General features: G+C 34.3%; 1 protein-coding gene across 5 annotated transcripts in view; it reads right to left on the bottom strand.

Moving 5' to 3' along the window:
* Positions 1-11970, bottom strand: part of ARAP2 (ArfGAP with RhoGAP domain, ankyrin repeat and PH domain 2) — a 127746-nt gene that overhangs the window by 56642 nt on the left and 59134 nt on the right. For all 5 annotated transcript variants that reach the window (XR_011095894.1, XM_068680085.1, XM_068680087.1 and 2 more), the window contains exons 12-17: positions 11860-11945; positions 11008-11190; positions 8731-8905; positions 6970-7104; positions 2697-2841; positions 250-352 (exon numbers count right to left, since the gene is read on the bottom strand). Coding sequence is in view for 4 of the 5 variants with exons in the window: in XM_068680085.1 (XP_068536186.1) it covers positions 250-352; positions 2697-2841; positions 6970-7104; positions 8731-8905; positions 11008-11190; positions 11860-11945 (827 nt within the window). In the remaining variant the exon portion in view is untranslated. The remainder of the gene's footprint in view (positions 1-249; positions 353-2696; positions 2842-6969; positions 7105-8730; positions 8906-11007; positions 11191-11859; positions 11946-11970) is intronic.

Genomic DNA, 11970 nt, shown 5'->3' on the forward strand with positions numbered 1-11970 from the left:
CTTTAAGATATTCTTAAAGTCAGCATTAAAATGTTTCAGTTCCTTTTCCATTTTACTGTATTATCTTGTTTCAAACATTAAATCACAGAAGTTACTTCTTCCTGCTGCACAAGAAACCACCACACACAAGACAGACCACTGTTCATCAAGAATGGCTTCTCAGAGGACTTTAAGCTAACAATGAAACTTTATTCTTTGTGCAAAGGCTCCTGGCCCTCCTGGCCTGGAAAAGATAATTATCAGTATTACCTTAGCTATCGCCCAAGTCCATTTTCTTTGTGAATATGCAGTTTCAGCTCCAAACAGAAAAACACGTTCTGACATTAAATAGATTTCAAAGGTAAAGACGTCCCTGAAGCAAGCAGAAGGAAAAAGGCAGCTGTATTTAGTCTTCATAACAGTAGACACACACAAGTTCAATTTCTCCCTAGTTCCTATTACATTAGTTCATACATATGGAATGGAATCAATTTCTCCTCTGATCTTACATGTACAACTCAGCTAATAACAGAATATTTTATAACACAACATGATCTAGAGTGCTTCTCAGGTCAAAAAAATATTTAGAGGCTACCGAATAACAATCTTTTTCAGTAGCTCTAAAATTAACAAAAATGCTTAAATATAGTCATTAAAAACCAGAGGAAATTTTTTTTTGCTTTTTAAATTCCACGTGATCTCAGCAAGTATATTGTCATGATGTATTCAAAATTATTGTGCACATTTAATATAAGTAGATCAATAAACTGAATATTAAGTATTAACTGAATATATAAGTTGCAAATAAGTTATCACAGAATCATACAAAATGTTGGTTGAAAGGGTCTACTAGGTGCCATTTGGTCTAATCTCTTGCTACAAGCAGGACTATCACTAACCATAAATCAGACCAGCAATGGTTTCATCTAGCCAAGTCTTGAAAAAATTCAGGGATGGAGACTTTCCTGTTTCTCTTGACCACCACCCTTCTAATGAAGAGGCTTTTCCTATCACCCTGCCTGAACCTCCTGGGATGTAGCTGCTGCCAGTCATTGTACCACCTGCCACCACCAAGAAGAGTTTGGTTCTGTCATGTTTATGACTACTGTTTGAAGTTGCTGTAACTCTCAATAAAAATTAAAAACAAGCAAAGAAAAAAATACAATCACTATTTAAAATGGTTGGATCTTGCTTTTCCATTTTAACTGCCAAATAGTAAGTATAGTTAAAAGAAGAGAAAGAAAACCATTTGAAACTGTGGTGGAATTTGGAAAGTCGTTGGACTCAGTTTTTAACACGTAAGTTACGGTTATGGTGCTAAATTTTTTAGCATGATTTCCTTTGTGACCTTTCCCCCTAAAAACCAAACAAATGGAGTACGCTTTTCCCTTTCAATACTGGAGATTGAGGTTTGTCTGAATCTGGAGAACTGACCATAGATCAATTCTTCCATTTGCAATGATGCTTTGTAAATGATATGTAAGTACTTGACTCTGACTAGTAAAATAGTCATTTTAAGGACAGAACGTATACAAAATATCTCAGGTAACAAAATAACTTTGAGTAGTTTCAGGAGAAGCTTCCCTGTCTCAGATAAAGCACATTAGGAGATTAGTCATTCCCTAAAAATGAAGTATTTTGCCAACAAGTTTTTTTATTTAGGCATTACCCTGAAGTGGAACCATTTGCACATACAGCAAGAAATACATTAGATCACATTATGGAAAAATAAAGTAGCATGTCCCCCCTCCACCCCACTCCCCCCCAGATACCACAAAGCTATGCTACAACAGAGTACTGATGACTACTTCCATTGCAATTTTGAGGCATAGCATGTTGAGGCATAATCATTTTTCATGATCTTTCCCCTATGCACACACTATCTCTGTAGTAGCTAAGGTCCTTCCTTCCCATTATCATTTCTAGAAACTTTCTGAATAGAATGCTTTTGTTGCAGACACTTCTGCAGTATAGTTCCAAACACTGCTGTATCATACGATAGAGAGATCTTGTTATTTTACACACACACAAATTTAAAAAGTATTATGGCATTTACGACAGATCCTAAGTACAAATTAAAGCATTAGCTTCAACAAACATGTTGCCTTGATCAATCATGATCATTGATCGCAACTCTGAATCTGTGTGATGTTTTTAAATGTATGAATGGAATATGCAAGAGTTGTAAAAGAAAAACAAGACCACCAAAAAAGTTATCTTCAAAGGAACTTCACGTTCAATAGTTAAATTGCTGCCCTCAACTACAGAACAACAAATGGGTTTACAAGGCTGATAGATCTGTGACTAAAACTGAAAGAATTGTGGAGAACTGCAGCATTATCAGAAAGAAACAAAGCAAAAGTTTTGGCTTGAGGCATAGGTCAATCCCAGAAAGAAAAATGAGCACTAATTGTTCAATTTATCATCGTGTAACCTTTTAAGCACTGAGAATATGCATTACAGTTTTAATAAGAAAGAGACATATCTAATTTATGTTGCCCTTTTAAATTACCCTAACATTTTCATTACATCACTATAAAAAATAAACAAATACTACTTAGCACTTATTTCTTGAAGTCAATATAACTTCAAGCTTCCTTTTAGTTTTTTCTCTCTAAATTGCACGTTCAAAATTCAAGAACAAAGTGAAAAGCACGGAAAACAGCATCTTTGAAATACCTGTGTTTATTTACTGAATTATTAATTTTGGAACCTACCCTCTATTTAAAAAGAAGTCTGACTTGTGCACTACAAGACAGATAACTTCGCTGATGTCAAGCATACCATTAGGAGTTGTCGTTTTATCATTTTCATAGTAGCTCAGAAAGCCACTTTCCAAAGTGCACCATCTTTTGTTGCAATCTGTGAATAAAGAAATAATAAAAAAAGTCAGTTGGTTTAATAAAAAAAAAAATGCCTCTTTCTGTAGAATTTGCCTCAAAATATATATAGCTCTATTACGACGGGAGTACATGTATGATGATATCTCAGTCCCACGAACTTCAGTGGGCCAGGAATTCAAATTCTGTGTTGATACTATTTAGCCTATAGGAATTCTAGCATATGGTAGTTTAAGTTTTATATTTTAAGTTATATTTAAGTTATATATTTTGAAATACTATACTATAAAATTTCAAGTGTCATACATGTTAAAACTTACATCCATTGCACACTACAAGGATAACAAAAGAAACCACTATCAGAAGTTACATTACTTAACATTGTTAAAATACTTCAGAAAATACACTACCAAGATAGAGTAAGATATCAAATTGAAGAACAGACAATCCTTTCAAGGTACTTCAGCAGCTGAGCTCAATTCTCTCCTACTGCAGGTCCAAGAGTCGCACAGTAATGAAATTGTACAGAATGTATGCCTAGATACTAGGCTAAATAAGAGGAAACACAATAGACAGGTAGTAGCTACAACTATAGCAGGATGGCACATTCACATAAGAATGAGTTGGAAATCTCTGCTGTTGCTATTCTCACGTGTAACTGGCAAGAGTAAATTCATTTAAGCAACACGGCAGTTCGCGGAATGCTAATGCTCATACAAACGTTCAACACGTAACAACACAGATGCAGAGCAATGGTTAAGTTACCTACTTAAGAATTCTATCTTCACATAACTTTGAACTAGGTATATTAGAGGATCCAGAAATTGCCACTTACACTTTTCTTAAAAAAATTACACAAGGTGTATCTTAAAAAGAAATCTGCAGAACAACTTAAAAGCCTTATTCAGCATATTTGAGTTTAAGTGTTTACTACTTCTTGTGAACCTGAACTACGAATACAGCATATGAAATAGAATATTAATGACTGCTTTCTACTCTGTATATTAATTCATTCAAGGCAACATCTAGTTCTTAGAATATAACTTGAGGTGCATCTATTCTCAACACTAAAGAAGCGGGACCTAAGCAAAAATACTGTTAATTTCTATAGTAATAAGACCTCTGAAGAGGTACACATATTCCAGTAACCTATTTGTGCTAATTTGGTAAAATAGAAAAGAAAAAAAAATCATGAATAAATAAAAAAAATAAACTACAGTTCTAATTAACCAATACTTGATATGTTGTCTGATATTTCATCCAATTAGTTTATCTGTTATTCACTGAGTCATACATGTTTTGGGCACTATTTTCTTAGTATTTATTGAATATCATGCTTTCTACCTATATTGTAAATACACAATTTAAATACTGAAGTGTAAATAAGTTTGAGTATTTGAAGATGTATAGGTTTACAAAACTGGGTTTGATTGTTCAGGATTTTTTGACCCCCTAGCCTCCCATCATTTCCTTCGCTAAAGTGTGCCCATTCTACAAAATAGCTCACTGCCTCAATATTGAATGAACTGTTCAACTCTCAAGGATAATTTTGGAACACTATGATTTTTAAACAGGGCTCTGTACAAACTTCTACATTAAAAACAGAAAGAGAAAAATTCAACTCAGGCCAAATCACTAACCTTTATTATTATTTTTTTTGATATATTGCTTTGGAATAGCAACAATGTTTGAGCTTTCTTCCTGCTGATCATCAACAGCTGTTAACTAACAGTAACTTTCCCCAGAAGTTATGCACCCCTGCTGAAACCACGGATGGCACTATAACAAGGATACAAAAAGTTGGTTTACTCTCTCCTGCACTGAAACCCACATAGTAAAAAACTATACTGTGTTTCCAGATGCTGTACCTGGCTTTTATAAAACCTGGATTCAATTCACAGCACTGAGTGATTTCTTTGGTTTCCTTTTGCAATTGGAGCTCAGCCCACAAAGGAATACCAGTTTTCTCTGATTGCAAACAGAACACTTAAATATTCAGCCCTTGGCAAGGCTGACAAGTGCCTCAGAAGAAATTTTTAACACCAAAGAAGAATTTAAACAGTAGCTTAGTAGTTAGAAAGATGAACTGGACTCTGGCTCAAAGCATAAATGTCAATAAAAAATAAAAATCAGTATAAGAAAAATCCAATATAATTTGGGGGCAGGACCCAGAATTTTGACGAGTGCTCCAATCCCCTGTTAGGTACCAGTGCTCCCTCTCTGGTTCAATGAGAACTCAGCAGCAAGTCCCAACTACTTCACCCAAAGGGTTCCTTTCTTTCCTCTAGCACTGAAGAGGTAGATCACTTTGTTTCAGGTAATGTGATCTTCTTACTTGAATCTTTACAGGCCAAGGAGGGAACTGAAACTGTATCTCCCACACATTGGTATGGGAACCATTAAATTATTTGATGAAGGTAGTTTTTCTTTCTTACTGTTTATTTCATACATAAAAATGATATTACATTATTAAATAATATAAAATATTTTGTATACACATACATGATACAATCAATTCCCAACTATCTGCAGTGTGAGTATCCCCATATTATTTCATGTTAGTGAGATATAAGGTAGAAAACAGTTCTTGATATAGGAAAAAATATAGGAAGAAAAAAGTTTACATATTTTAAATTGTAATAAAAAACCTTTTGTTTTTTACTTCTTACACATGGCACAGTAGACACAGCCCTCAGGTAAGAACAGATTCTAATTCAAAATTGCATTTATATATATATAAATATATATATATATATTTTTTTTTTAACTATACTAAAAGGATGTCATTATTACATTTTCCTCCCTGATCTGTCTACTAAAACTGCAAATGGTTTAGGACAGGTAAACACATCTTCCTATACACTTGTAAAGCTGTACGCCCACCACATCTTCCAAAAAAGCACGGCAGAAGGCATTCTGTGAGCATTTAAAGTTAACTCTTCAATCTATATCTACTTACAAATTTAAACTGCATTTCTAATAAAATAGAATTAGAAGATGTTAGATGAGACAACAGCAGTATTACCTTGTATCTGCTCTCTACTTCCCTCAGCAGGGTCTTGAGTTTTTAGAAATACATTTAAAAATGATTATACATATGTGTGTGTGTGCATGCATATGTATATGTATAAATACATTATATATATATCCACAGCACAGAATACAAGGCCTGCACTTATAACAAGAGATTTGTGGTTATTCCTGTCTTTCCTGAGTAAGCTCAGAACAGTTTTAGAACAATCAACAAAGAAGTCCTGTCCAGCCGCAGTCCAGGGCTCTGCCTAGGTCTTTGTTAACAGCTGCATCATTGCTGGGAAATGCTTACAATTCAGAATTAGTTCTGATGATCACTCAATGTTTTTGACTATTAGGATCTACAATAACACAGATACCTTAGAAGTGCATTTAAATGGGAGTTATGTGCATGCTTCGATCTCCATTAAGGATCTTAAAGACATACCACCAGAATATAAACATCATCATACAAAATAAACGTTTGTCAATGACACAGGATGCTGTATCAAGATTTTCTTAGCTATCAATTTAAATACAAACCGGCTCATACTTTAAAAATCTACCTTTTTTGTTTAGATAGAAGAAAATACAGGAATAGAGAAAAAAATAAATTTATCTGACAACCTCTCAAAAATCCTAGTAGAATGACTGCTGATGATTTCTACTGCGATAATACAAACATTTTTACCACGCAATGCTTAATTTGTTGTAAAATTGTTAGACGTGTCCATTTTACATACATTTGCAAGCCTGAGCAATATCTCAGGCATTATCAATTTGGACTCTGGGAAGTCAGTGTTAAAATGGTTTCAGAAAGATAATGATTTCAAATGGAAGCTACGTTTGGCAGCTAGCAGCATCTGCCTAATTATAATTAAAATGAGAAATATTTGTATATGTTTTTTATTTATCATTTTTGTTAACTGAATAATAAGTAGTTTAATTTCCTTCTTCTGTCAACCACCGAATAAAGAGATCAAGACAATCGGGATTTTCTTAATCTGAAAGAGGTCTACAGAATCAAACGAGACAATTTATCTTTTAAAAAGTAATGTAAGAAGTTAAAAAGAACCAAATTCATCCATACCATACATATTCATGTATTATTCAAATGTATGAAGTAAAACTGAAATACCTTCTTTTAATTTCTTCTCTGTAAGAAGCTTGGTAGTATTAGAAGAAACTTTGTATAAAAATTCACAAAGAAAGGTGGAATGTGAAGAATCTTCAGAGAAGCCACTTTCAAGACAGATATCATAGCTTGGGAAATCTATTAAAAGACAAAGTAGTAAGTAATATACAAAACATCCTCTACTATAGGGTATAACTGCTTCTCCACATCCTTCTTCCATCCATCCATCTGCAGTATTTACAGATACATAGCTGCTCTCTAAAACCTTTCCTATAGCACAGATACACATTATTGATCTATTTTTACAATTATTGTCACATGTTCACCAAAACCTGCTGTTTTACATTGGTTATTACATTGCCATTTTCTACCACTGCTTGCCAACGTAACCTAAATGTGGTTTTCTAGTGTACTATGTTTTTATTTTCATCCCTTATTGCAATATACTTAAACAGAAAGGAAGTGTTTCTCTTTAGGGCTTATCTAGAAGTTTACCACAAACTCTGGCGGCAGAAGGATTTCAGAGGATCACCGTGAACCTGCCATGACCCCCTATTTTCTCTGAAAAGAAGGAACAAACACCAGCTCCAACACACAGCAGTGCTGCGTTGGCTGGAAAGCTGCAAGTGGAAAAGACAGAGCCAAGACAAGCAAACTTCCTTCAACAGCCTTAGGACTATTTCACAGCATAACTAGCAAAATAAACCAAACAACACAAACCATAAAACCACCACAGCTGCTTGTCTGCACAGTGATTGAGCTCAACATCCCAGGATCTGATGCCTGTCATTTGTGACAAAGAAGTGCTTAGGCAAAACTTAAGGCACTGCATTTGCTCTGGGAAACTCTATATCATTCCAGAGTTTCCGACTAAAAAAAAAAAAAAAAAAAAATTGTGTTCAGCCTATCAAGTGTTACTTTGCTGAGTTGCATAAGCATGTCCACAATGCTGGCTGGATTAGCATTGATAATTTCTTCCAGTGTAAATCTGTGCGTGAAGTTTCATCATTCCCAGACTGCTTCAGATGCCAGAGAGCCTTTTTTCCTTTTTAAGAAGAAAAGTTCACGTACATCCATACTCCATAATTTTCTAATTGCGTATATTTTATATACATGTATATTTTTATTATTATAATTATTATTTGTGTGTGTATGCATATATATATATATATATATATTTATTTATTATTATTTATTTTTTTTTTTTTAAAGAACAGCCTTTTCAAGCTTTTCAAGCGCCTGGAAACAGTGATAAATTGAGACCAGGCCTTTTGACTTTCAGGGCCAAAGTCTATGATGCACAGTTGTGATCTGAAAAAGGGTAGTATGCTGGGATTGGTTTGAGAGTTTTATTTTAGGAGGAGAACTTGTGACAACAGACAGGTACCTATAGGTACCTATAGTACTAGATAGGTACTATTTTTAACGGTCAAGGTAGATATCAATTTAAATAGTTTGTAATCAAAAAGCAAAGCCCCTGAGAAATACTTTAGATATATGATTAACTGTATGTACCCATTTTTCTGGTAAAAGCCTGACAGTAGAGGCAAAGCAGATGATGCTTTTCTTCTGTGTTACAAAACAACGTTATGAGGGTATATCATCACGGGCTTTTTAATTATTTTTTGAAGAAATAAACTTGAAGTCCAAGTAAAATGCAAGTAACTTGCACAACTACACATAGTGCCTGATAAAATACAGTTAATGCCTTTCATTTCACTCAATATGAAATTAGAAGATCAAAATAAAGCAGGTATATCCTACCTGAAAACTTATTATGGTATAGGAATTCCATTTGCAGTCTTTGTCCAGCTTTCTTGGCTAGTAAGTATGGAGTACTGTAAACAGGATCGCCAGTAGCGCACATCACATCAGCCCCACTGAACAGCAGCATCAGAGTTTCTAGAACATCTTGTTTAACTACAGCAGCACACAGCGCCTTATGAAGAGGGAAAATAAGAAGTCTGTTTAAATTAGAAAGTTATTGGTAGCAAGTCCTTGTAAATGCAAATCCTTTCACCTCTGATATAGTTCCCCTACATTTTTAAAGGCCATAACCACTGGGAAGCAGCAGGAATCATGAATTATGGTCTGAAACTATGAAGAAGGAGCAACAAGGAAAAAAGTCACCAACCCAAACCCTGCAAGATTTTGCTGCCACACATTTTGTATCTGCATGTTAACATTAATTAAAGCAATAAGCTGTCCTGCAACTGGGTATCTACATGAAAAATCCCTCCTTCATTTCCCTTCACACAGCACACTACTGAAGAAAAAAAATAATTATTCCAGACCTCAGAAGTTCAACCAAAGAGACAAGATTTAATCCTTTAACTCTTATTAGGAAACAGCCTGGAATTCATAGGTAGTTTTTCAAAGTCATGTTCACAGCCAGCGAGGCAACTATTGTTTAGGGTACCTTTATACTTCATAATCTTCCTTGAGATTTAAAGATCTCAAAGCATTTTAGAAATTCAGGTCCCTTTCATCTTCCTATGCACGAAGACAAATGTAAATAATTTTCTTCCAAAATGTGGTTCCAAAATTTTAAAATTAGAAGTACCTATGTAATTTCAGCAATCTATCTGATAATTTTATATTATTTAGTTAATGGATCAGCTTTTCTGAAATAATAAATACAGAGGTTGCTCAACACAAGAGAAGTACTAAAATTCAGCTGCTCTAATAAACACACGCGCATCCAGTATGCAAAAACCGGTAAGGCAGATAGTTCAGTAGAAGTTTTATAATTACTTGGCAATGACCACTTATTACATGGTAATATCATGTCTCTATAGAGAATTTGATCATTACATCTGATATTACTTCCCAGTAGTTAAATCATTAATTGACAGACACCTCTGTACCAGAAGAGTTCAGAAAAATCAAGCTCGTAAACCACAAAGGACTATTGCATTTCCTGTAGTCAGCGGTTATAGTATAAAATTAACTGTTAACAATAAAATTAAAAGAAAAAAAAAGATATTTAAGTGTTTTATTTTGCAAAGAGACATAAAACCTAAATGTGTCCATAAAGCCTAAAATGTGTCCTGATCCCAACAGAATCAGAAAGTCATATGGGAATGTAGAAAATCCAAATTCGAAGTATAAAGATGGTTAGAACTATTTTAAAAGAGACAATATTTTTAAATGCCTTTGTTTTTACTTCTCATGTGTATAACTCACATGCAACCTCTAACATGTGAAGAACACTTCAATTTTTTTGGAAAATAACCACTGAAACCTACTACTTCAAAGCACAATAACTTAAATGTTACCACCCCACCACAATCTTTGCATATCCTTTGAGATAATTTCACTAATATGCAATTGAATAGACTAACTTTATAAAGTATATGCATTTAAACCCCTCTATATTCAAAAACCCTAAAAAGTCACGACTCTGAAATCAGCAGACAGCATAAGTCAGTCAAACAGATATCAAAGCTATGCAGAATTTGATAATTATAATTAGCAATTATAATTAGCATTTTCTACTTTATAACTGTAGACAATTTGTTTCTGTTATTTGTGCAAAAGGAAACATTAGAACTCAGTTTTCATCATTTTGTTTATTCTAGCTTGTTTCATTTCCAGTTAACTACAAGCTATTATGAAAGTGTGCATTAGCTACTTTTCACTGCTGATAATGTAATCACCTATCATGGAACTCTGGAATGTTCAACGTTAGACATATATCCAAAACATACTGAGAAGGAATATAAAAAAGACAAATGAGAATTTTCGTCTATGGAGCGTGCATTTGAAAACAAAGATCTGTATTTATTGATAGCTCTGGACTATTTATTATAGGCACCATATAGGTGCCATAACCTTCCACAAACAAATTAGAAAATCTAGAACTAAGAAATCATGGATTGAAAAATCATGAATGAAGCAAAGGCTTCATTCAGAGCTGCAAAACCCACCACTCAGGATTTTCAGTTTGTTTCTCACCAGTTTAACGAGATGACCAAAATGCACACAAATACAATTCAATACAAAAGTTATGGCAAGGGCTTACCCATTCTATAGTATTACCTTATTCAATTGTTCCTTGGTTTTGTAGAGAAAAGGTGCTTTTCTGAATTTTCCCTCTTTGTATTTTTGTGTAATGAACGCAATCCTTTTTTCTGCTGGGGCATCCATGTGTAGTTCTTCATCTGGAGGAAGATTTCCTGCCCAAAAACTGTTTGCCCTCTTATTTCCAATGATGATAAAGAGCTGGATGAAGTGCAAGAGAAAACAAACAAAATATCATGAAGGATATCAGGATAACCCCTGAATTGTTTTCAGTTGCTAAGTGTGGAGAAAAAAAAGTTTTACAAAGAGATAATTGCCTGCAGGAAACCTTACTCAGTCAATATTATTCATTTATAGATGACCACAGTTAAAGCCTGTAGTCGTGATTTTCAGCAATAGCTACTAAGCTTTACAAAGCTAACCAGCTACAAGACTTCAAATAAACACAAGAAAATAGCAGTAGAATTTTAGAGAATGTTAGCATTTCTTTTAAAGAAAACAGTGACGACTCAACCTTCCCCTTCAGCAACACTTTTAAACACCCCAAGCACCTAACCTGGTAGTGAGGAGTTTGTTTCCCTTTCTTTCCCTTCAATGAATACTGCCCATCATTACTGCTGTCCAGAAGCATCTCCATTTTTTTTCCCCAAAACACAGGTGCTTGGAGAAATGCTTGGTACACATGGTTCTCAAAACCAATGAATATTTTGAATGACACAAAAGTACAGTTACCTCCCAGAAACCTTAAGGTTTACTCTAACAGCAGCACATTTTTTTTAGTAGCTATATGTTAAGACTTCTCATAAGGAAAGAACTCTTATTCATGAAGCACCTTTCAAGATGGAACAGAGTTGCAGTATCTCAACATACCTCAATAAGTTCATTGCTCCAAATGCTGGCATCCATTTTTAGACTCCGGACTTTTGAGTCTCTTGGTCCTAAAGATCTGTGCTGTCCTAGAAATCCAAGAGTATTTTTACT

The sequence above is a fragment of the Anas acuta genome, chromosome 4 (assembly GCF_963932015.1).
Source record: "Anas acuta chromosome 4, bAnaAcu1.1, whole genome shotgun sequence".
Lineage (NCBI taxonomy): Eukaryota > Metazoa > Chordata > Aves > Anseriformes > Anatidae > Anas > Anas acuta.